Source organism: Varroa destructor, unplaced genomic scaffold (assembly GCF_002443255.2).
Source record: "Varroa destructor unplaced genomic scaffold, Vdes_3.0 BEIS01000001.1, whole genome shotgun sequence".
Taxonomy (NCBI): domain Eukaryota; kingdom Metazoa; phylum Arthropoda; class Arachnida; order Mesostigmata; family Varroidae; genus Varroa; species Varroa destructor.
The window spans coordinates 329,430-356,244 of NW_019211454.1; the positions used below are offsets into that span (position 1 = coordinate 329,430).

The following is a 26,815-nucleotide window of genomic DNA, read 5'->3' on the forward strand; positions in this document are numbered from 1 at the left end:
ACCGTACAGAGAACGCTCTTTTTGCAAGTCAACAACTATCGATCATAAGCGATACGACTACTGCACAGCAGCCCTTTTTCTCGGTTTAACCCCACTTTTCAAACTAGCAAGGTAGGTCATCGTACCTGAAATGGTAAATGAGTCTTCAACAAAGGGACTACACCGTCCCTGCCTACTGAATTCGTTAACACTGGATCTGCCACAGGGTCTTGATCTATACCACACGCTCATACTTCGCAAGCCCTTGAGGTCAATTGATGCTTGCGTATTTTATCTCTTTATAAGGTACTGTCTCTAGTATTTCGATGCTGCACTCTTGACCGAAGTTGATACAGGGCCACAAGCTGGAGAGCGGTCTGTGTCTATGTCCGGAAGTAGGTCCGTTATCAACAGCTGACAACTAAGGTTCCTATGATTGATGTTAGTCTGCCGTCATCTAAGTCAGCGAGTGTTTCATGGTTTTGGAAATCACAGAGGCGTCGAGGTGCGATCTTATGACTATGAAAATGCAAGTTACAGATGATTTCACACACCAAAGACGAAAGATTTTAAATTTTGTCTTAAAAAACAAATCAACTTTGCTAGGTTACTTGATAGGTAGTTACTTGCAGTTATTAGGAAGTTAGTAATAATTATTCTCAAAGAATCCAGAACTTGTCCTTTTGGCGAATGATACAAAGGCTACTTGTACAGGGACCGTACCGTATAACTCGCGGCCCGTTTAAGAAAGGCGTCTTATAAGAACCAATTATAATATGATAATTATAATAATATAATAATATATAATAAATAATAATTATTATAATATATATATATATATATATAACAATGATAATCGATTATTATAACACTTAGAGTTCTTGAGATTATGGTTTTTTACTATCAACTGTAAAAAGCTTATAAATCGTTATAATTGGATAGATCCGAAGCAAAGCGTTTTTTGCAGTTTAAGCTTTGTATAAGAAGTTTCGTAAAATGCTAGTGCCATTCGCTAGGACATACGTTAGGCTTTGAATGGATTTCTTATCCTATAGTACTATATACTGATTAAATCGAGCACACTTCAGATATCAACAAAGCGTCTAGCACTCTAGGGTATCCACGGTTAGATGGTAACTTTAAGAAAAGCTTTTCCGTAGAGTTCTCTAACAAAGCAAGCACAACGCGTACAATAGGCAGCTAAGAGACCATCGGACTTTTATGACAAAGTCTAAGGATATTGTTCTCAGCACCCAATGCTTTTGAGTGACTTTATTGCATTTTATTCGGGGTAGAGGTAGTCGGAGCATATCGCAAGCAAGTAAAAATTGTGTCTCAGATGTCTTTTGGTGCAGTGGACGTCTCAGATATCATGAGGACAACATGGATGACGGCCATAACGCCAGATCTTTACAACACAGGCTGAGGCGTTCCATATTAGCCGCGTTTGTAAATATGCTTCCAACGTAAAACACAAATTTAAATGAACATAAAAGAGCTCTATAGGGTGAACTACGAGACTTTGAAAGTCACGAATAAATCTTATTGACTGCACATAATTTTTCCGCAAGGTGATAATATTCCGCAGAGTCTGAAAAGAACATACTTTTCTAAATCCAACAAGCAAAACCAGTGCAGCATATTGCAATGGCATCCATATGTGACTGCCTACGTTATACGTAGATGTAGGCCCTTACATGCCAGCCTGGAGTTGTGTACAGTGAACGACGGGATCGGTTACATGGTGATATTACTTGAAGATACATGCATACGTTTCTCTTCAGTGAGTCAGATACCGCATCAACTTGGGTCATTTTACGTACTATATTATCCTGAACGAGATTGCACGTAGTAACAATCGTATCGAAGTAAAACGTACAAGGTTAATGAGTAATTCTTCAGAGTACCAATTATGGCCCTTTGTAAAATTGCTGGATTATTACTATCAGAGTAATGCTTTTTTATGTATCAGTCGCGTCGCACGGCACACTGAATTTTTAATTAATGATTAAAAATAGAAACTAATTGTCTAAGCAACGGTGGTGATAAAAAAAACGACATCATGTAGGATGGCATTGATACGATGATTGCAACAGTGGACATTTCATTCAATAATATGTTGATTCATAATTGTGTACTCACTCAGTTCTCACCCAAAAAATAACTAAGGCAAGCGCGTGTTAAATTTAATGGCTGTCAGGTTGCTCTACGCTTTCATCTGTAAATCTACTCTTCTCTGAGCATTCTGAAATACGATGGTAGTCTGCCATATGTATCGGACAGCTCTGCTTTATCTTAAATCGAGATGTAGAAAAAATTCACTACTTCGAATCGGATAACACGCTCGTGTACAACGCATCTCCAAGGGCAAATCTGACCTCTTTTGCGTTCGCTCTTTAGTGAGTTCAGCAGGATACTATTGAATAGTTCTAGTTTTTTTTCCTGAAGTTCACCAAAGTATAACCGATGTGTTAAATTGAAACGGAATCATGACTTAAAACATCCCATGACAACGTTCCTAAAAAGAAAATTGTGATTTCCGAAAAGAGTAATATGGGATATTCTATAGATAGCTCTTAGAATATCATGCATCTTTCTATGGATAGATTATTTCCTCGTGCGCAAAAACAAGTAAGTAGACCGTAAATATTAAAATTGGTGGTTCGGCTTACTAGACCCAGTTGGCTTTATGCTTTAACAGGTTTACGGTGTTACTATGACGCCCTAGGAGCAGCGCGCATCTGATCCGCGGATCATATGCACATGTATATATAATGTTCGTGTTCTGTGATATCAGAACTAAATATTAACATTAAAACCCGGTCAGAAACCGATAATCGCTGTCCTCTTTATCTGCTTTTCCTTTAATGCGATGTCGGGTCTCACCTCAAATTACCTTTAATCTAAATTATGAGCCCGTAGAGATCAACTAGAATGTCTGCCATACATACATACATATAATGTGTACATAAGGGGTACATATTAGAGAGAGGGGTGTGAGTTCCGGGAGAACCCATAAAGCAGTGCGGGAAAAATACTTTATTCATAATGCTAAAATATTTTGTGAACTTTGCTGCAATTATTTGCATTTTTTTTTATATTTGTTATCAAAAAGAAATATATTGCTTTATACGTTTATAAACAATGTCCTAATTATTTGACGTTCTTTAAGCCATAGTTTAATAGTGCATTTTTTCACTTTGATTTAGAAACGAATAAGATGCAAAAAAAAAAACCTAGGCCTTTGAAGGCCTAGAAACTGACTTTTCAGGATAGTTTATGTGTAGTATATTTGTCCTAAGAGAAATAATGTCGAAATTAATAAAAGGAATCTTCGAGACACAGCTTCGAAAATCGTTTTAGTTTTATGTTTGTCATATAATTTTTTCGAGCACCCGCAAGAATTTTGTAGCTGAAAATAACTTATGAAATCTTTAATCTAAGAAATCTTTCTAACGAACCAGAGGATCGTGCTTTCACATGACCAATAAGCTAAAAATTGATTGAACACAAGTAACAGTCACATATAAGAACACAAGTAAACGCCTATTATATTCTGTCAAAATCGTAAAGGCCTAAAAAACACCAAGATTGGGCGCTGTGGAAGATGGTCCAATCTCATGAATATATTGACTGTCTCTGGCTAAAAAAATGTTCTATTCGTTTCTCAGGAATAACTTGTTTAGGAAAATAGAAGTAAGAGTTAACATAAATGAAGGATTGGCTTTTTTTAAAGATCTATTTATCTTAAGGGCCACGTGAATTACATAGGTAAAGTGGGCATGTTTAGCTTTCAAATTATGGTAGCATATATTTAGACCTTTGTCACCATCCGCTACATTATGCCCTACCTGGGTAACCGTCATTACGCTAATTCTAATGAGCTCCTTTCTCAGCATATAATGGCTCAACATATAATGGGAATTGATTTTGAGACGATTCATTGTTACTGTTAGCGAGAAGTTTCGGTCCTGGCAAAAAAAATGTGTAAAGGCCAAGGTCATCATGGAGTGGTGCTGAACCATTTTCCTGATCAGGTTCAGTTAACATGCTAATCTTCAAATAACTAGTAACTTAATTAAGCTCGGTCTTATACGAGGTGTAACATACTCGCTAGAGTTTGACTCGGTCTCATAATAAAAACACAAGCTGGTAAAACTGGCCCTGTTTTAAAAATTGTTGAGTGGTATTTTTCTGAACATAAAAAAAACGATTCCATCTTCTTTGACATCTGATATTAGGTCGTGAAGGAACTGAGTTAATCTCATTTTAACACGCTTGTAAACGGACGGACGTTCGTTGACGAGCGATACCATCTTTCGATATGCTACGCCGGTGAATTCCCTTCTTTTATATGGTTCCTGTGAAAAGTGGTTCTGGTTGGGCTGCTTATAGAACATTTTTACAACCTTTCTCGGTGTACATTACACCTTCAACGTGAAACTTCTGCAATGTCAGAATACTCTTGATACTTAAGAATATTCACTTACTAACGAAGTATAGATAAACGAGAAAGCCTTACATATATATCGACAATAGGCTTCTTTATCATGTAGTGATTGCGCATTATCTCCTTATGTAATCTTAAAGGCATTCTTTGGGGTCTACAGACGTTAAAGACTAAACAAGTGTACAAACACTATAAATACACACATAGCCATTGTACCATTGCCATTGTGGATTGTTACATTTGTAAGGTCTTAGTCACGCCTTTTTTTATTTATTGCAGGAAATTTACAACTTCAAATTTTGTGCAGGACCACCTAGCTTGAAGGTGTCGTAATGAAATTACTAATCAGTCGTTTTCGTCAAATCTTATTTATACATAAAGGTCCTAATATGGCTTCGGCAATGTAAAGTCACGTTTGTAAAGCTGTGATGAGATGTGACTTTCTGTTTTTATAAAGCATTAGACGTTGCCTAAAGGAAGTGAGAAACATTTATAACTGAACAAACAATTGGAGTGGTTTTCCGCATCTGTTGTTTTGAATTAAAATCCTGACATCGTCTTCCGGCTTATTAAGTGCTACCATAAATTGTATTTTACTGTATCGTCTCAAAAAAGCTTAAAAAACCGAAGTTACAGAGCGGTGCTTAAATTTTATCAGACTTGGATTTAGGCTTTCAGAAGATTCTCGTACGAAACCACGCATGTGTTTTCGTCTAGACTAAAGTGAAGTTTTTTGAAATGCTTAGAGTTTCGTTAGCATGAAGTAAGCCGGGCGCTATACCTCTAGTAGCTCACTGTGTCTCCAAAAGCAAACACTTTGCTATGAATTGTTCTCGATCAAGAGTCTCTTTCCTTCTCACCCGTACAGCGGACTTTTCTTCCTAAACTCCGCACAGACCCAAACACAATACGTATCCGACACAACAATTTGCAGGACAAGAGCGCTAGCAGAATGCCGGCACCTCTCAGAGTTGCACTATCAGCAGCAGCGCCGAAAGCAGCCAGGGCCGTCCCGTTGCTGAGGCACTCGTCGTCGTCTGTACATTCGAGTTGGTCTGCGTACGGCTGAGGTGGCTAATGGGCAAGTTGTTGATTCGTCTCGTTTTGTGGTGGTCTATTTTTATGCTCAATACATCAACGGGCCATACTCATTGTACGGCGCTGCACTTCAGCACTTGAACATTATGACCAGAAAGGTTGGTGGCCACTTTGATACAGTATCTTCTCGTTCTAGAGAGCATAATAAAGCTACACGCTCGGTGTCTGTTGTTCGCAGTGGAGGTACTCAAAAGTACGCCATTGTGATGCAGAACGGCATTGCAAGCAAACCACTAAAATTAGAATTGTATTTAAGTGAGTTTGATTCATGGGTTAGCGTAGACAGTATTGTACAATGCGTTCGTACTTCGGAAACGACGACAAGTCAACTAAGGACGGCTCTTCTCCTGGCTTCTTATCAAAGAATTAACTATACATTAGACGCGTTGAAGTTTACAAAATGTCTTAGACCCCGCTTGAAATAACACTAGTATTGCATTGTTTATGCCTTTGAGATTGTGCTGTTTGCCTCTGTGAGCCAAGCGCACGCTTTTTCTCAAGGAACGTTGGTGACAGCTTAAATGCTAGTGTTTGTTATGTTCGACGAGCGATGAAAATCTGTTTGTAAAATGATTTTCTCACATTTGAGAATCAGTACAAAACATGTTAGTTTTTCAATCATGTCTCGAACTTAAAACTATAAACCGAGATCCAAGTTAACTTTTCTATTGCTCACGCTTACAAACGTCAATCGTATTTAGCACGCATTATTTTGAAATTAACCGGAGCATAGGTCGATGATTAGTACTCAGATTATAATACTAGCTATTTAGCGGGTCGAACATAGCTAAAACATTCACCCCCGCAGAAATATATTTACGCCAGATCGCTGACTATCTTTGAAAATGGTTAGTATCATAAGAGCTTAGCAATGAAAAAGACCTCGCTGCCAGAATTTATCAAAGAAACAAGAGGTCGTTATTGATGCAACTATTTTAAAGACCGAAATTGGGAGTTTGATGAGCAAATAAGTGCCTTTCAGGATCTTAAGTGGAAGAACAAATTGTTGTGATCACGGAGGTTTTTGAACAAAGTCTAGCCTGGACAACGCGATCCTTCAGGGCTAGGCAAGGAGCCCAAAGTATGTGTTACCCAATTATGATGAAAACACTGAAAATGAAAAAGAAAAGCAAAAATAGGTAAAACACGTGTAGTGTACCTGATTTTCGCAACTATTATCAGTAAATAAGTGTCTGGAGCACGCTGTAATGATTAATGAGACATAATAGATCAATCTATTTCATCCACTGGAGACGGACTGGGGAAGAAAATAGCGTTGAATAGCAACTTTGGATGCAATGCTTACCTTGACTCAGACGTGAGCTAGTGTCCATACGCGCAATAAATATCGTGAGCATTTCTTATCCCAAAAACGACATGGCCAATAAATCTTACGAGATGTGTGGGGCGATCATTGACAGGATACGGCGCAGCTACTCGACAACAACGCATGACTTTATTGCCGCGTATAATCACAACTCAAATCGAGCAATGGCTCAAGCCAATATATTCTCCAAATTTAAATGATTTTAGTTGTTCCCATATCCTGACAAAGGGGATAGACGGCGTAGTTTGCATTACCGTTAACTCTCATAAGCGAGCTATGAGTAACCAGATTAGATATAGTAATGCAAACCACAAATACACAGCTGTTGAGAAACTCCTAAAGCGTTGATCTCAATACTTATGGAGGGTAAAGCGCTGAACGATATTTAAAACAGTGGTGTATTCCATTCAGCAAAATAGTTCTTGAAGAATTGGCAACGTGATCTTTTGTGTTATCGCGTTATTGTATCAAGCGATTGTTTAACAAATTTCGTTGCTACCCCTAAGGATGAGAACAATCATCAGATGAGCCTATGGCAAAACTCAAATAAATGTTTCGAGTCCTACGTTCGGTACTGCTCTTCGGACGGCCTACATTCAGCACGAAACGAAGCTTATCTGCGCTAGGTTTCAAACCTGGACCATCACGTCTGTCTAAGTAGGTAAGCAAGTTGCCACTATATTACCACGTCACGAGGCTTAAATAGCGAACCCGTAACAATTCAACATCGTATTTGCGATAGCCTCTTGTAATCAATTCAATCAGTAAAACTGACGTACTGGGTGATTGCCCTTAGTGTAAGTGTGCAACTGCACAAGTACATCTATGCCAGATAAAACAAAAAAACAACCCAAGTCATTGAATGGCGCTCTAAAAAGACGACGATATATATTATTACTATCCCGTTAGATTGTTCTGATGCATACACGTAGCCTGTGGATCTTCAGTAAGCGTTTCTGCTTTATCGAATTCGTTCTAGACAAAGGTCTCTCCCGTTACGGTCAACAGTATCTTTGCTCACTGTATGGCATTTATATACCACTTGTTTGAACTTCCCACGGCTTCTTTTCCTTTACTATACTTAAACACACCTGTTCGAAGATTAAATTTGCTCAACTCCACGTGATAAGCTGTGCTTCTACAATCGTACTGACTATGATTGATTGAGGAATAGGTATATTTCATGTTTGTTGGCCTTTCCAGCAGGAATTAGTTGACAGATTTGGAACATTTCTCATACATTTGCAACATAAATTTAGGTTTGCCTCAGTCGATATATTAATTAGCAGTTCTAGTGTATAGCGATTAGTGGAGTTCACTTAGCAAGGAAGAAAGGTCGTTGTACTAAGTGGATCCAAAGATGGATTAAGCTTCAATAGAATGATTTTAGATAATGCATTTTCTGGAGTATCTTTAAAGGCAACGCGTTTTCGCTTACGGCCAGATTGATCAGGAGTGAATATTCACGCAGACAGATCAGACTCTTGAACTTTTGTCCTCATTCTTCGATGAGGCTCCAGGGGTGTGTTAGCAATAACGCACGATATGTGAAAAATTCAGTTTAATCGTACAATGTTAAGATATTATTTTTAGTAATAAATTCTAGTTAGTATAGCCCTCTGTGCTTTATCTGGGACCAAACTGATTCGTGTTTTTGTTTTATTTATGAACCTACCTATTCTTACCGTTTCCCACCATCTACACATCACTAATCGTAATATATGAGTGCACCTATAAAGCTTTGGTCTCTACGTGCTGTTATATACGTGCTGTTTGATAACAACGCATATATTTGGCCCCGATGTACACAAATACTTAAACGTTTTGTAGCTTTATTTAACAGTCTTTTCATCAGCACTTAGCAAGTAATTATCCGTTTGACGCGTTCTTCTTTTAGCGTTGCATGGCAAGTTTCCAGTCTGTCCAATGAAACCTTGTTTAAATGATAGTTGCAGATCTTCGGTCGTTTTGGTTGACCTCTGTTTCAGATCGTTCAGTCACAGCAACAAAACATCACTCAATGGTATTGCATCTTATCGATCAATGGTACTGCATTGCACGTCGAACGACTAATATAATTCTAGGTATTACGCCGTTCGTCGATATGCCCGTCCTATCTCGTTTAGCTAATCCTTCTCTCTCTTAGCCCGATCTACATTTATTGAGCAACGTTCAGTTAAGCAAAATGCACCAACGGTTTTCAGGGCGGTCTCATATGAATATTTTATAGTGTTCTAATATGAATGCTGCACGAACGCATAAGGTTATCGATTCGGTGCTACTTCAATTTCAACAAGAATTTTTGTCGTGTCTGTAAAAGTATTCCTATACCTCTACATGTCGCTTGCATTTGTACACGATGGTCGACAGCAAAGACCGTAAACTAGTCCTTTATACGAACACATTTTATTTTAAAATGATTAGAATCAAATTAGCGACACTTGGCTGTGTTCGTTTCGTTTATAAAGCAAGATACAAAAAATTAGCTTCCAGCTATTACCCATCTAAGCACATACGACCGTCAAAGGCAAACTGAATTTGTTCATTTGCTTGGAGCTCAAGAATAATGATTATTTTTAAGTGGAATGATTTCAACGCATGGAAAGACTGAAGAGCCTAAAAAAGGTTAGTATATCCTTTGTTTCAGGTTACTTTGAGTAGAATGATGTTATTCTTAAACGTAATTAAGATACTCATCGTATGAGTACCTTATAATACGCTTAGGGACGACGTCTAAGTGGGCGCCTTACCTTTCAAACGAACAATACATACCTTGATATACATTAGAAATGTGAATTTTCTATAAAACACAGCGATATTAAGCTAGGACTTTAGTCCTTTTTACGGTCATCGACTTTTGGTTTTGCAGTGGCTTTTCGACGTAGAAACAATAAGTTACTCTAGCTTTTACGATACAAAGCAACAAACGCACTTATTATTTAGAAACTTAGGTTTAGCTGTAAGTGTCTATCTATAAGAAACAGTTGAGGGAAGTGTTCATTAGTTTTCTAGATTTTTCGTTATTCTTATAACTAATTATACGGCATTTACACTGTGATAATAAACTACCCTTATTCAAAATCGCGCGGCTTTGAACGTTCATAGCCTCTGGACTGAGACGGTGCATTCTCAGTACAACTTAAAAGTATCCTTTCTGGTTATTTATGTACCAACGAAGCCAACTGTCTGAAGGCCACACATATATATATATATATAAAATGGCATATCCTATTTCGCTATTTATTGTTAACTGTAGGTTGCAAATTGACCTTCGTTATGCATGGAAGCGACTAAAATTAAAAACCAGTCATGTACGATTACGCGTCATCGTATCCGGACACTTGATCCAGGCGGCAATTGTCTCACAATCAAATAGTCACCCTTGCAGGACACACCGCTGTTCCATTCCTTCATATATCTCCTTAAAAAAATATATAGATATCAAGGAAGGTCGATTTGTTATAATCACCTAGTATTTTACCATAAAACATTTTTTCGACATCTATGGCAACCACCATGGCTTCATGGGGTTTTATCTATCGGTCAAGAACGCTGAAGTAAGTATCTCAAGGATGCAAAACACAGTTGGTGAGGCTCTTTTTAGATGAAGGCCAGCGCCTTCTTTATTAATAGTAGCGGAAACATTTATCTGTATAGTGTGTCAGTAGAGTTTATTGTTCAATATAATTTGCATAGAATTAATCATACGACCTTTCGTTGGACTGAGAATGGAATTGTAGAGGTATAATTTTAAGTTCATCCATCCCCACATCCACCTCTTTCGTAATAACTACAGCAGCTTTAATCTGGGAAAGTCTATTTAAATTTTTTTCCCTATCAATATCCCAGCTACAGGCCTATTTTGATTTAGCGTTTCCTCAGATTTCTAGATCGGCTTCTTTGTTCTACTCTATGCCTTTAACATCAATATTTCTCTATAGAACTAATAGGCATAAAGTTATATACACACACTTGGGGCGACATGAGCTAAAGAGTTTCATCAATTTTCGCAGCGAACCACCAGATAACCACCCGCTAATTTTAAATATCAAATAAGCTTCTTACTTCAAAATATTATTCATTAAGCTAAGTTCAATGTGTTTCTTTAAGTTACCTTATTTTTGGAAATGTTGCGAATTACAATTTCAACAAAACAACTTAATAACATAATTACTTACTATTGTAGTAATATTTGCACAACCCAAAGATCGTGAACTGAAACCTTACCTTGGTTGTCTACTTGGGCACATAAATTAGGGAGCATAGTGTCAGTACAGATGCGAGTAAGTACAGCAGCGTAAAAAAGCTCGTGCTAATCCTTTAGATTACATAATTTGATACGAATCGATCAAAACGACCTACAACATCTCGGTTCGGTATCTCATAGAAATTAATAAGTAAAGTAGGTGCCGCGAAGGCGCAGATGCGCTTACGGTGTCCATTGGATGGTCTAGTGCAAGTGTCATCCATAGAAGTTTTTGAGTCCTGGTTAGTCGATTGCGGCCTATGTGTACTCTCAAAGATCCGATCAAAGAAACGATGAATAAGCTATACATTAAACAAACAAGATTATTTAACAGAGCTTAATCACCTTTATTACACGACAACGCAGAACTCGCGGTTCCCACGGATATGATTTTTTCTCAAAATCTAAATCATTTTCTAACAGAGAAAACTGATTAAATTTCAACATGATATCGAAACTGCTTTTTGTTCCTTAGATTTCGTACCCTAGAAAAACAAATAGGTAATATAGCAAAAAAATCATACATAGTAATGGCGCATACTTCCATTGAAAATAATTATGTTTGTAGAAAAGCTAAACAAGCTTGAGCTTACCCTTACGAATTTCATACTAATATACAATAATAATGAGAGTAATATTTTGATAGGCATATCATATACATGAGAATGTTGATCTTTTCAGTATATAGTATGAACAGAAGTAATGCAGTTTTAATAGGAAACTGTTGGTTGTGGTTGACAAAAGTAGCAGGTTTTCATTAAGTAGTAGAATTTGTGAGGGGGTGTTCATCAAAGCCTCGTGGGTTAATACTATAGCTGTGTCTCTGTAGTATGGCCCACGTAGTAGAAGTACTAGTACAAAACAGGGTTTACCAACAGAATCGATTCAAATTGTTAAAATTTACATGCTTGCTCTGATCTGAATACTTCACTTTTGTTGAAGTGAGGCCCATAGCAACTAGCAGAATTCTAACCAAATATAGATAGTTTGAGCCTATTTAGGTTTGTCATACATTAATCGGTGGAACCAAAACCATCACAATCAAAACACACCGCGCGAAGTTCAAATTTTGGACATAGTACAATTTACCTGCTTATACTTCACCATCAATTGCAATCCACCCCGTCGACTCCTTCGTGATCTTGCTAAAGGCTTTATCGTTCTTCGATAAGTTTCAGCGCTCAGAGGCCACAATCGACTTCTCTCTCTTGATTTGCTTCCCTATTAGCTCGCACCTGCACCGGCTAACTCCCTACACGAAGAGGAACACTCTTCGTCAGCAAGCGTTGCAGGACGTTCTTGCAATACATGAGCCACAGAACCCGATCTGCGTTTCAAGCAACTCAACAGTGTGCGGTTCTTCACTTGGGGTGACAAAAACTACTATTGAGATAGGCACCTACTGCAAACACTTGTACCTTGTTTGTAGCACTCTATACGTATGATATATAATAATAGCAACGTATAATATATTTCTTTTTCCCAAATGAATGTGGAGTGTTAAAACCTTGTTAGCTTTTTGACTAAAAGTGGCTAAAGTTTGACTAAAAAGTTTCGAAAATCTTCTTCCGGAAGTTGGACGTATAATAGATCAGCAAGTGTGCGATAGCTTTTGTATGAGTGTCAGCAAGAATAGACTGGAACACTTCCGCGTCAGGTGCCAGCAAATACGATAGATATAACACTGATGAAATTCCATTTCAACAGTTTTCCATTGTCATCAAGTTGCTACATCCTGAACTTTGCAGCAGTTTTTGCATACCGCAACAGATGTCATCAATATCACTAGATAGAGTCGTAAAACGAATTTAGTTATAGTTTAGCTGAAGTGATATATTTCGGTATAACTTATTGTTACCTTGTTTGTGTTTTTCTTTGATTTGATGATACGATGTTATAAACGTTTCTAATATTTAGTAATACGGGTTCCATTCAATGAATTAAACTATCTGACTGTGGTTGCGATCCTTACAAATAACGATAACAACCACTGTAGAAGATACATTGACCGATTTTTATTTCATAGTGCTTTCTATCTCGGTTTGATTTGTTGTTTGTTGAAGGCTATATTTTGGTACAAATTTCATTGGTTCTGGACGGGACTAGGGAAATCGGCAAGACTAGGTGCAGTATTAGGGATGCGTGTGTCAGCCGTTTAGTTAAAGAACAGGTCGCCGACTGCGCGGATAATAGCATCGTGTGGGTGGATAAATAACCAGATGCGATGATGAGCTGGGGTCATTCTGCTTTGTCTTCTTCAAGTGACCCTGACCCATGAAGACGGAGATAATGGTGAGTCACTGCAAACAATGAAGCTTGCTGCTGTCAAAGAGCCAGTACCACTATTGATCTCTGCTAAAGCTTCTGTCCTATCCTCAACTGGCTATCGATGACAACGACTGCTATAGTATAACGTGATATTGCAAAGGAGACTACTTCCATTGTTTGTTACGATGGTCGCAAACAATGCAAATCCTTAGACACAATGTATGGTATGTACAGCTAAGTAGTATACTTGTGCACATGAACGTGACCGGTTCCCGTCACATTGCAGAAAACCAGGCTTCCCTGAGTGTGTATTTTGGTCAAATGCATAGGAAGCAGTTTAATCACAGCTTATCTAATTTCCTTAACATTCATGCCATCAGAACATAAATAAATATATAAGTTACGGTTATTGAGAATAAACGCTGAAGCAGGTATAAACATCTATCTAAAGATTAATCTGTATGGAACCTAGTTTTTTTTTTTTTTTTTTTTTACTTCTCAGTAGAACGTTTTTGTCTCCATCCTTAGGTTAACTTATCGAAGGTGTAATGTCTTGAAACCTTTGACTAACACCAAACACTTTTTAGTCACCAAGGAGTCTGTAAAAAAATTTTGCCAAAAACTCAATTTGAAATAAAGTAAGCCTATTTCATCTAGCCAACTTCAAAACCTATTTCTTAAAGTTGTATTATACCAGCAGTTTGAGCTGATCATCTCTGTTGCGTAAAATTTTGCTTATATGATTTTAACCGTTTATATCCCTTGAAGACGTCGAAATTTGCTCAACAAAGCAGAAGAAGAAGTACATTAATTTATTTTTAGGTATAGATAAGTTTAATAATATTTTACGAGTTAATAGAGGCATTTGTAATTAAGCACTTGTATCGAAGTTTATTTTTAATATTTATTATGAAAAGCTATAATAGTCAGCGTCGTATCCCAAGTAGCGGACATCCGTACATAAAATCTGAGCAATGATTAACACGAATTTAACTACCTCAAATCTAACACTGTCTTACATATTTTTTTCTTACTATCATGAACAGTTATGTCACTGTAAAATCGTGCGTAATTTTATGCTATTGGTACGTTGGATATATATATAGAGCCCCGTGAAGGATAAAATCTACAAGTAAATGTTTGCAACAATCATAAATATTTAGTCCTTCAAATGGTTAAGCTAAATATTCCCTTTAACAAGTTTAAGTTGTAGAAAATAACTGAGTTAACTTAGCTGTTCGAATCCGAGTGAGCTGGTTAGAAGGAATACAAAATTAGGGCCAAAACAGAAAATGGATCTAGACAGAGGGTGACTATCGCAGGCAAGCGTGTAAACGATAAACGAAGAATAGCATCAGCTGGCGGGGGATCGGTGCTGGCTTAATGTATCATAAAAACCAGCCGCAAGCCGCTTGCTTTTTTCGATACAGCGGAAGTAGAGAGCGTATCGAAGCAGTGAAGAGGAGAGAACGTTGTCAGAGGTCGATATAGCCAAACCTCCAGCTCGAAAGTCAAGGTAATTCATAGAGAAAAATGTCTGATGAAGTATCAAAATTCGCATCCGTGTAGTGACTGCTAACCAAACCAGACTGTGAAGTTTAGCCTTATTCTAGCCAAGGTAAAAGTACTTAATTTCTGAGTTCTGATATGACTGACTGGTCGTCCCTATAGTCTGCTATTTTTATCTTGTATATAAATCGTAGTAAAATAGTATATAAATCTTGGATTGAAAATTGTACATGTTAGTTCTTTATCTTAAAATGAATGTCTTTATATAAATGGGAGTCAACTCTAAAAGTGAAAGGCTAAGCCGCTTAACAAGGGAAAGGATTTGCATTATGCTGGAACGAAACAAACATGCTACTCGGTAGTCTTTGGAGGCTTTTATATTAACCGTGCACGACATAGATGCAGAACAGAACCGTACACAAAAGAACATACCGTAAAAATGAAGGTCAACTATTTAAAAATTTCGAAGTGTTATTTGCTCAGAAAACGGAAGAACTCAGTAAAAAAGAAGTGCTACCAGTGTATACTGTAAAGCCAGCAAACTTTTTTCGCTCTATCCAGCTACCGTCGAGCAGTGTTATTAATAACAGTTAAGGTACTTGCTTGTCAAAACATTATTAGTTAGCCCTAGGAATTTCCAGTACACGCCGAGTTTCAGTTAATGTTATGCATATAACGGCTGAGATTTTCCGTAGCTGCTTAACGTATTGTATTCCTTTTTATGAAAACGCGAATATATGGAATGACTAAATCCGAGAGGAGTGGCTTCGCATGCTTACTTTGTTAGTATCGTTCTACTCTCACAGCGTTCATCAAAAAAAACATCACAGTTCATCAAAAATGAAAAAACCGACATATATAGATTTATTTAAGATGCAATACTTGCATGTAAGAAGGATATTATACATAAATATGAAGCAGCAGGGTGACGCGATACATTCAGAGCTTACTTTATATAGTAGGTTTATCATTCACGTTCACCTTGATCTTATTATTTACACCGAAGACTCGTAGTTCAGAACTAATCATGGAAACTCACATATTCTTGCTAGCTGTTTTTTTTTTTTTATGTCCGGTACACAAACTGGGTCCTGCCAGCACGAAGCAAAACGTGTCTATACCGGGTACGTTCGCACTGAACGCCAATATTAGTGTGAAAGGTGGCAACAATTAAACGGTAAACATTTACTGTGGTGAGCATTTTGTTAACTTTAATACGTTTATATGATCACATGAACAGGCACTGTGAACGATATTAAGCCGATGCTGATAACTGTCCACTAATGGATAAAAAAACAATATGCCAAGTAGCAGAACGTACATCAAAAATCGGACGATATATATTACAACTAGCACTATGTAACTGAGGACAATCGTTCTTGGCAAAGCTGAACGGGCTCGTATACGTGTCCAGTGAATCAAGTCGACTGTGTAATGAGCGCCAAACATTTGATAGGATACATTTTACGGCTGGACACTTCGCAAAGCTAGAATTTGAAGACGAAACGTATTTAGTAGTAGTAGTAGTAGTAGTACTAATACTTGGCGAACCTTCGACGATTTGGACACTTACCACGTACAAACGTGCTCCGTTCTTCATCGAGCTTTTCGCTGATGTGTTTTCTGGTGGGTACAGACGCCGGTGAGACTAATCTATCGTTAAGCTAGAAGTAACATGCCTATTCGGTTAAGTGATAAAGCTCGAAGCCAAATGCTGACTGGCTGTATGATGGTATTGTTACAAAGCAGACAATGGTTTGCTGTAAAGACGATGGCTGCTCTTCAACGTATATACGACCGCACTCGGCGGCAGCTGTACCTTAACCACTTGAATAAAAAGCTAAACTTATAGTGACGTGAGAAATCGATCTAGTGACTGATCCATAGTTGTTTTGTTGTAAAATTATTTTATCTCAAAAATATTTATAGTATTTAAACGTTGCGTTAGTATGATGCTATCAAAATTATTGAATAATGTATCCTTGTAATGAAAATAACGCCCGTATCAAGCTACAACCAAACCATGATAAAAACGAAACTCGGGAGAAAATTCTGATCCTCCTTTTAGTTCTGCTCATTCCGTAAAACGGAATAATAGAAAAATATTCTTGTTAACGTAATTCGTGCGCTTAAAGATTCGCTAGTTTCCAATGTATACCTGCATAGGAAGGTAGATAGCAGATATAAAAATTTTGTATTTGCCTTATCGATGCACTGCTAAAATGATAACTCTTGCTACAAATTTAATTACAGAATGGCTGTGCGCGCATTGCACATGACGGAATATTAGCAAATTTAATAGCAAGTAAATTGTGAGTGTAAATAGAGAGAGAGAGAGAGAGAGAGAGAGAGAGAGAGAGAGCGAAGCCAGCCCGTTGTTATTTATGCTTACAAAAATCAGAGGATTGTGCATGTAAGCAGAAACGCAAAAAATTAATGTTCTCGTTCCCTTGGCAACAGCTTTTTGAAGTGGTATATCTAGATATAATGCAAACTAGCAGTTTACTGTAGTGGATGGACATTACGAGATTATATGACGACAGGAGTTTATTTCCAATGCTACTTGATCTTGAGAAAGTAAAACCGATAAGCTTATGATTTCGGTGTGCAAATACGTTTAAAAAATGAGTACTTTATAATTCGGATTGGAGAAAACTTGGCCAACAGCTTCTTTTAATAGGAATCACCTGCTATTCAAATTCTGTCAGTATCACGCATCTGGTTAGCACTCAAGTATGCATCTGGACAATCTGTATAATAGCCGATCAATAGATAATATTTAGTACATTGCATTCAAGCTGCACAGAAATAAATATTATATCATGCAAGATGTTCTTAACGTGTACGGGGTGCATTAGTTATTGAAATATGTGCATATTAAGTTGCGCACTTAAGCGTATATTTTTAATAACAAAGCCCGAGGCTTTTTGATTCCACTAATGTCTATTCCACTTCAAGCGAGTGAACAATATTATAGAAAAGACACGCATGTATGATCTAACTGAGAACGGCTGTTTAAATCTTAACGGCCCGACTTGAAATTGGGTTTCATGTTAGGTCAATAACCGGCTCTATTTGCAATTGACCTATATTCGTTACTGGTGCTGGCTATCTTTCTGATCACTTACTGGAAACAGGGAATCAATCCTTCGATTACTTCTTCCAATACGTCCAACAACGTTCTCCCTACTTAAGTTGGGCGCTGAGAGTGGCTGAAGCGAGCCGTGAAATGAAAATGTCTGTGAACTGCGGCTAGGCTCGGGCACATGATGATGGTGTCGATGATTATTAGAAGGTCCTTGAGTTTTGTGACCTTTTTGTAGGGTCCTTTTAAGTGCTTCGGCACGAGGCAGGTATGTACCGGCACTTTCTGAATCGAACGCTGGTGGCGGAAAGGCTGTAGGAGGCGAACGAACTTTGTGGTTGCTAAGGTAGCTTGGCGTAGTTTGTCGGGGGGGTGTTTGGTACTGTGAGTAAAACGGTGGCAAAGCTGTTATACTTGATCCTTTTCCTGTAGATGTTGACAGTTTTTTACTGTTATGCAGAGAATCGTTAGGCAATTGCGTCTGGGATGACAGTTGCCGAGTTTGGTTTTTTGGACGTCTCGTCCTTGGATATTTCGCAGAATGTTGATGTATTGGTCTACGAGTCGTTTCAAGGTGGGCTGTGGTGGAAGTGGAATAGCTTGTGGTTGGTCTTACAGAAGCAAACGTTTCTGGTTGATTCTCTTGGAAGGAGGGATGGATCTGATCCCGTATACTGTTAACGCGTTGTGGTAGTTCTATGCTTTTCGATAGACTTGCAGATACTGCTATGGGTTTTTTGTCAGATTTTCGGGATAATTGTTTTTTGGAAGATGCACTTAATACGATGGGTACAGATGTTCTCTTAATCGATACGTCTTCGTTAGCTGACGTAAAGGAATCGGTATCATCTGCCGAGCTTCCCATACGACTTTGTATTTGGGCACCAAGGAAATCCGGCTTAGCAATAGCATTCGGGGGTAAGCCCTGTGTAAAGTCAACTTTATATGGTGGTCCCGGTGACTTTGATGGTTCAATCTTCCCACTGTTAGACGATATGTCTGATAGAACAGCAGGTGAAGCCAGCACCGTTTTCTTTGTTGTCGAACTAGATTCATAAAATGATTGACCATAGTCATCGAATTCCACATTACCAGCATTGCCTGCAAGCACGTCACTCGCGGCGGTAATTCCAAAGTTTTGTGGCACCAGAATGGCGATCATACCCGCAGGCACGACCACTTTGGACTCTTTGTCTGTTCTTAGCACTTGGATATCATTGGTTTTGTCATGACCTGATGCCATTGATGAGATCTTTCGACTATCATCTATGCCGGCATTCCAATGAGGCGTATCTTTGGATCCTTCCCAGGAGTTCTTGGTAGCACCGCTTAAGGCAATTACCAATCGATGTTTGTTAGCCTGCTGAGGAATTCTATTGTTGTTATTATTATAATGATTATTTTGGTGATTATGACTATACACGTTGTTGCCGTTTCGACTGAAGTGATTGTAATTATTTTGGCTGCTGCTGCTGCTGTCGGAATTATGAACGTTACTATTGCTCTGCATACTGTTACTCTGGAAAACGTTTACGCTGTGTATGCGTTGCTTAGCGTTTTGCAACTCGAGAAGGCTTCCATAGTCAGATCCAAAGTTAGGTCCAGACTGTTCCAGGGTGCTCGAATGTCCATGCAAGCCACCGCTGCTAATGGAAAAGGGATTTCTTAGGTTATTGAAGTTTTTGACGTTACTGTGAAAGTGCGGTGAACTTGAGCTTTTTTTCGTTGTTAACAGTGGTAAATTCCAGTCGTCACTCAAATCGCCACTCTGCTGAAAATCACATAATAATCAAAATAGTATAAGACGGATTATTATGCTTAAAAAAAACATCTCTCTGCAAATAAGGGAATAATAGGAATTTGAGAGCAATTTGATTGGTGAAATCAATTTTAGAAATACATTAACTCACTCGAATGAAAAAAATTTTATGGCTAGGTTTAAAGCCGTGATAAAATGTCTAAGTTATTTGATTTGTTTGTTTGTTGTTAAGTTTAATTTGTAAAAAACCTCAAGTTTTTAACTATTATGTATGAAACTGCGATAACCGCTATATAGAGTTGTCTTTATTCATAAGACAAAGACGTCACTTAAAAGAGGTAACTAACTGCTAAAATATTGCTTAACAACGTCTGAGAGTAATTACTGCCTTTTACTCGATTATGGGCTGCAATAGTACTATGTTTATTATTATGCCCAATATCGATCGGCGGAAAAGCTTAGACAGCTGCAAAGACATTGGCTAAAAACTCAACCAGGTTGAAGCCCTACGCCACGGCATACACGCACTGCGCAAAATAAGATTAATGAACGTGAACTTTCAACGTTTAGGGGGTACTCCCTTACGAAAACCAAACATCGTAAAAATTAAAAAAAAAAAAACAAGAAATTGACACTGACGAACGTTTCGAGTTGATCTACCCAAATCAATATATAATGGTAAAAGTATAAACTTACGTGTTCACTATTAAAGATATTATTATTTAAGGTGGAAGAAGTAAGCGTGCTTCGTAGCTTATTGATTATGTCGGGTTGGTTTGGGTCTAGTTCGGAGATGATATACGTGTTCCGTCCATCTGCGAGCGGCTTCTCTTCGGCAATAAACTGCTTAGGCGAATTCTTAACTATACCCTGCAGATTAACAGTAGACACACAATTATGGGCAACGTAAGTTGTTACACTATAGGAAAGTTACTTGCTAGTTTAGTTTCAAACTGTTTCATGGGATGACATCTTTCGAAGCGATTATTCAATAAATGGACCGCATAAACTAATTTAAAACATGTGACCGTTGTTCTTAATAAGGGCACATTAAAGTTTTGAAGGTATTGATCTGTCATAGTTATAAATCGACAGCGTTCGTGTAGCACAGCGTACTAGTTTATCGTCACAGGTTTCAATGAAGTGATGCAAAATGCATTTTGTTGAATTTTGAATAGGACAAAAACACTTATGCTGACAAACGCAATACGCAATACAAAAAAACTGATACGATAATATCAGAAATTGAATAGTTTTATTATATTTAATAAGTTAAACAAGTACACAGTCCCAGTCCCAGTCCCAGGATAATACTTTCTGCCTAATGCTTCTGAATTCGAGGTACAATTCCATGGGACCCAGATCAGTTTTGGTTGGTTGGTGACGAAATTACGGAAAATGACAAAGAAAACTGCTATTATAAAAATGTTTGCTACGAATAAAACAGAGGCTCCTCTGCAGTAATTATGCGCAAAATAAATGCAGTCTGCCTTTGCATAGATGAAACATTTTTTTATGAACTTTTTCGACTGGAGTCAAAGACCAATACTATAATTCCGTGCACGTTAAGTGAAGCTCAAACAGGTTAAGCAATATCTATGCACTGCAGCGAACCAGTCTAATAGTTCGCGTGACTTGTTTGCAAATATGCCGCTAAATCTTTTGCCTGAAGTAAGAGTGTTGGGCTATAACTTGTAGCCACCATATCTTATACCTAACCATCTTGAGTTCGATGTCGTTGCCAGCAAGTTGTTTGATATGCGAAGCTATAATCAGTTGCCCTTTAATTTTAAAGTTGCTAAGTTACAGTTCGTACATTGCCCTGAATACACTCATATGAAAAGCACTTGAATTTCTTCTTTCTTTCTGTTAAGCATCCGTTTCTGGTAATTGGTCTTAATTTCAAGTAAAACGCTTAGTGCCCCCAACTCATGTCATTCACGCATTTATTTTATTAATTGAATTATGGTTCCCGGAACATCCGTCCAACAGTCCAAGGACGCCTTCAAGTGTTTTCAGAAAAAAGGCTAAAATGGGTCTCTAACAGAACTATGGAGAGAGCAGCAAAACAAATCGGAAGCTTGAATCCGCTTGTTTCGATATAAAACGGTTGATATTAGAAAGACGCACTGGGTGTTTAGAATTATAGTCTGCTCCCAAAATTCCATGGTTTTCAAAGTAATTAAATGGTATTTTTACAAACGTCTTTATATAATAACACGTATGGGAAGTTCAAGTTTGATAATTATTTTTCAAATTGGGGGCAAGTTTTTTAGTGCTTGCTTGTTTTGGAACGAAATACTAAGAGCATTTCTTCATGACCTCCCTTACATCAGTCATCATACTTTTTTTTACTTAATTAGGTTTTAGTTAATAGGATCTATGGTGTGGCATCTTCGATTAATGGCTCGTACACCTATTTGTTAATTTCATGCACAGATTTAACATAGTTCTTCAATCAAGGCTGTCTTACTGGCGGCGGTAGTCTCGTTGGTTGGAAGCCTCGTATAGGGCTCGGGGGCATTCGGACAACTGTTGGCCTTCCTGCGATCTGACGATGCGATCCAAAGAAACGACGTCGTTCAGACCCTCGACGAGGGGGAATATTAATAATCTGTATCTGAAGTGGAGAGAAAAAAGATTCAGAGGCAAGTTAGCTTCATTTTTTTTGACATATTCTCAAATCAGTACTTATGAAAGGCATTATAGCTAACGTAACCTGCGGAACAATATTATGAGAATACTCTATGGCAGGTTTCGTAGTACATTTGCATGCAGCTGAAAGTAACTGTTCTTCTCTGTGATATGATGATATATTGTTATTGTTTCAGATTGTTTTGAAGATGTTGTATCAAATCAAATTCGAACATCTCTATTAAGCCAAAAAGGAAGTTAATGTACGTAATTGATAATGATAATAATCACAGTAAATTCAAATAAAACATCGCTTAAAATATATTACACCAAAAGACTGGTACATGAACCTCATGCCCAATCTTTTTGTGTTGCTTGAAATCGTCAGCTATACATGAATGTGTACATAATTCAACGATAATAATTTACTACTTGAAAGTAAGTAAAAATTGCCTAAAAATAAGATTTTAGGGAGAGGGTAGCTCCCGGTTTCCTACAATATATACGCTTGGCCTTATAAAATTTACTAAAGCTTCACGTTACCTCAGTGGCGTCATTAAATGGGCTTGGAGCTGATACTGGTGAGCCTTTATATTTATTGCCGTTATGATATTCTACGAACTTTCTGGTTCGATCGCCACTAAAACTATGACGATTATGTGGTTCCTCGTATAATCTTTCATCGTCGTTTGCTGTGTGACTACGCTCCACGCCAGTGTATGGGCGGAAGACGACCACTCGCAGATTGTTCTGCGATTCTAGTTCGGGCAATTTGCTTGAGCTTAATTTGCCACCTATTAAATAAAATCAGCAGTAACTAATTAGACCCTTGACCTATGACTATAGACGCTAGATTAATGACAGAGTGGAAAGTGGTGCACCCTCGATACAAATAAGCTGACCAAAATGGAGATAACCACATATAAACTGACCATATGAAGGAAAAAGAAGCGATGTTTATTATTGGAAGGGGTACGTTCAGTAATGAGGCACAACAGTAACGACTGCAATGATATATATAATATGGGCAATTTTGATAAGCCTTACTATTATGCTTTATGAAGAAAAAAGCATGTGGTCTGATTTTAGCACGAGCTATTACTGTTAATCAGAAGTGTGTTAGAGAAGGATGCAGACCATAATTTATTTGAGCATGGAATTTTAACAGCAATCCATTCACTAAAAAAATATTGACATATCGACATTTACGGGTAAGTATTAATAGCGACTTATGTATTACAACATTAAGGCAGGAAGGAGTCGAAAGTTCAAAAAGGCAACATTGCCACTGCCAATCAACCTGCAAAGTATGGTGTCCTCTTGGAATGACCCGAGCCGTGACGGTGTGATGATATTATCGAAGCAAATGACGGCGGCCCACCAGTCGTAAACTGCCCTCTTGCAAATGCAGCCGGATCACGCGCCCAAATTGGCGGCCCCGTATACTAAAACCAAACCCAGAAAAGTAACCCTTTTTTTTATAGCGATCCCATATATAAACAAAGTGGATTAGCTATCATTTTATCGTGGAAAATCCTTGTCAGTAGTGGTCTAGACTGAATGACTTTCAAAGTCCGCATGGTCAGAGATAACCTACAACGCTCGCTGCTTGATTATTATTTAGGAAACCATCTATTTTGAGCGTATTGCTGTTAGGCCGGTTATTTTCGGAAGATTGAGGCGTATAATGCTTTTATACGTTGCTGCCGGAGTGTTAAGATTAGATTCACATGGTTATGGTAGTGTGCTACAAAAAATTTATATGACCAATAAGATCAGTCCCTTAGGGAAGTACTTGCCTTTTTATCTATTGCTTATTTTTTTTTCCAATTTATCATCTGCAAATGATAAAGCATTTTGTATAACTGGAAAAGTCTTTCGTTGCTTCATAAGTACGTTGTCGTTGTTTCGTTTAGATTACAATTTGTTTTATCAGATTTTTTTAACCTTGTGCATTTAAACGTGTGTACAGTTCCTCAAAAGACGACAGATCTGACATTTCAACGAATAAATTACAAGAAAAGATTTAAACAGCCTGGAGAGATCAGACACTAAGTTAAAACAGATCAAAAAGTAAAAAACAAACTAGGAATTTCTTTAAAAGAAAGCTCTAGAATGCTAAAAAACAAAAATAAAAGTACCAAATGTCACAGTTACAATCTTCTATTTGTTTCTTTAATTTCTCTTTATCCTCAATATATTTTCTGAGTGAAGGACAGAGTAGTCCACTCAAATAAGCTGAAGTAGTTACACGGCAAGTGCAACTTTTTCAGTACTTATTAACGCTGTAGTTCAAATGGCTATTTTTTTAAACCTCGTAAATCGCTATTTAAGCGGACTAAATTTCAATGTTAAAGTGTAACTACTTCCTTATTGGGAAAAGAAACTATAGCAGGCTACGGACACTAATACACTTATCTCTATACATTTAGTTTCTCTAACAACACTCGAGGATCGACTTGAAAACTGAATGTACGTTGTATTGTTACCTTGAACATGGGCACTGCTCCCCGACCTTTTAAAGCCGTAAAAGGTAGCGGCGAAAAAGAAAATGAAACGGGTGGTACGTCAGAACCTCTCGGCAATTTCACAACTGATGTTGACAGAGGTTGAAGTGACGGCATTGAAGGGCTCGAGGGGAAAGTACCAATAGATGGATTTAGATTTGATGACCCTACCTTCGGTAAAACAGCGTTGTCACCAGCACTATTATTTGAAGGCTTTCGACTGGAATTGGGAAATTACGTAAAATACCGCATGAAAAAGTTTCTTAAACATACTGAAAATAGTGAAAGATGGTTTCGATATTAGATTTCGTAGGCAGTTAAATAGTTTCACTGCTTAATCAAGACTGAGTTATATTTGGATTGCCTTAAAAGATTAATGACAAGATCATCCAAAGCAAATAATATGATCGGTTCTCCTAAATTATCATTGTTATTATTATTATTATTACAACTATTTTGAAATGGATCTTTATTTGACACTTTAGTTATTCGTAGGGCATTATATTTATGCTAAATAAGTAAGAAATTAAATAACACTAGTTGGCTTTATTATTATAAAATCATCTTTTTCCTTACCTGCTACTAAATCTTTTAAAAATTGCAGGTTTTTTCAGTGCTGGAATACGTATAGTGTATTCGGTTTTGTTCTTCGCATCAAATAGAACGGAAGCTTCGCACGTGATTTCCAAACAGATCTCAAACAGCGCGATAGCTACTAAGGCTGTAGACAAAGTACTCAGATATTGGCCTATGTAGTGCTGGTAACGGTTGCATGATCTGCTTATCTTCTTTTGCCTACATTGCGACTCCATTTCGAGGACAAAGGTGCGGGCAGAAGGCACTCAATTCTACCAGGAGTTCCACTGTATCGCATATATGATCCTGCCCTAGAAGAGGTGAGTGCCTGAAATACCATACTTTTTTATTAGAAAAAGTCCTTTGGGTGTGAGGTCACGCTGATGATGAATTAAGACTTTTTTAGTCTTCAGATGTATTTTGCAAAAGAAACTTGGCTTAGGGTTAAGAAAAGAAATACGGTCCAGGTTAACTCTGCTTGCAGACCCAAGCTAGATGCAAAAGGATATGGCTTAAAATAGACTCTATGACTAATGTGCTAGCATAGAGAGAAATTTTAGGCACCCTGTGTGAATTAAACAAGCTAGCGGCGATTAGCCTATGAAGGTGTTTGCACGTTAACTAACGTTGCGAACTCTTACGTGGAAACTTGAAAGGAAGTTTGTTATCAAACAGTTTGTTACATCAAATATTCAATACTATATCTTCTATACGAGTTAATTATGAAAAACAATAAACAATTCGTGTGAAATGGAAACTGTACTTAACAAAAAAAATTAACCATTAATTAAATATTAACATTTATAGAAGGTTGCAGGTATGATTTTAATCTCGATCAACCGGGCTTTAAAACGTCGAAAATCGTGACTAATCTGGCAACGCCCTATTGGGGAAGTTGACATTGGCAAGCTCATTGCTTCGACGAACCGTCATAAATTGTCCGTCGTAAAATAAATAAAACACACATCATTCAGGCCCACAGCTGTTACCAACGGAGCCGATTATGGCTAGAACGTGCTTGTGTGCGTAATGTTTAGAGATAAATCCATTTTACTGGACGACGCAAAGCCATACAACAACATAACGTATTCGAAATGGGTCTTTCGCGATCTAGGCAGTTCTCACAACTTTCAGATATCGCGGGCCTCCATTCGATCCTCTCATCTAAAAATACGGTGACACCGAACAAGTCTTTCATACTCTAATCTCTTCTATTTTTACAAGCATATACTATATAGAAAAGATGAAATGGAACATGCCCGAAAACTCTCCCTATTAATTTTCAAGCATCATATTTTGCTTTTTTGATAGGCGAACCCTTATTTTTATGTTGTGGTTAATAACTCAATTAGTATATTAGAAATATTTATTGTTTTA

General features: G+C 37.7%; 1 protein-coding gene and 1 long non-coding RNA gene across 5 annotated transcripts in view; one reads left to right on the forward strand and one right to left on the reverse strand.

The window, feature by feature from the left end:
• The first annotated feature begins 5,411 nt into the window (after positions 1 to 5,411).
• Positions 5,412 to 26,815, forward strand: part of LOC147758098 (uncharacterized) — a 34,813-nt gene continuing 13,409 nt past the window's right edge. The window contains exons 1-6 of one of the 2 annotated variants that reach the window (XR_015318511.1): positions 5,412 to 5,625; positions 7,361 to 7,515; positions 13,164 to 13,392; positions 22,161 to 22,373; positions 23,609 to 23,820; positions 25,467 to 25,758. This is a non-coding gene — a long non-coding RNA (uncharacterized LOC147758098). The remainder of the gene's footprint in view (positions 5,626 to 7,360; positions 7,516 to 13,163; positions 13,393 to 22,160; positions 22,374 to 23,608; positions 23,821 to 25,466; positions 25,759 to 26,815) is intronic. The other variant, XR_015318510.1, reaches the window with a different exon arrangement.
• On the reverse strand, positions 13,280 to 25,674 carry LOC111242987 (uncharacterized). Of its 3 annotated transcripts, XR_015318460.1 has the most exons (8): positions 25,439 to 25,674; positions 24,845 to 25,082; positions 23,656 to 23,800; positions 22,899 to 23,149; positions 22,195 to 22,341; positions 20,418 to 20,591; positions 16,451 to 19,733; positions 13,280 to 13,400 (listed from the first exon to the last, which is right to left on the reverse strand). XR_015318460.1 is itself a non-coding variant. In XM_086976640.1 (7 exons), the coding sequence occupies exons 1-7, from the start codon at positions 25,672 to 25,674 to the stop codon at positions 17,973 to 17,975; spliced, it is 2,949 nt and encodes a 982-aa protein (XP_086832766.1). In that variant the 3' UTR covers positions 14,259 to 17,972. The 3 variants fall into 3 exon arrangements, 2 of the variants coding, with proteins under 2 accessions (XP_086832766.1, XP_022643717.2); XM_086976640.1 differs by lacking the exon at positions 13,280 to 13,400 and having other exon boundaries at positions 14,259 to 19,730; XM_022787982.2 differs by lacking the exon at positions 13,280 to 13,400 and having other exon boundaries at positions 14,259 to 19,733.

Excerpts from the sequence above, each read along its gene's own strand:
- LOC111242987 (XM_022787982.2), bottom strand. The coding sequence starts at position 25,674 with ATGGAGTCGCAATGTAGGCAAAAGAAGATAAGCAGATCATGCAACCGT. Across the intron at positions 25,083-25,438 it reads TTTAAAAGATTTAGTAGCAG|TCGAAAGCCTTCAAATAATA; the intron begins GTAAGGAAAAAG and ends TCCCAATTCCAG. Across the intron at positions 20,592-22,194 it reads CAACGAGACTACCGCCGCCA|GGTATAGTTAAGAATTCGCC; the intron begins GTAAGACAGCCT and ends GTTAATCTGCAG.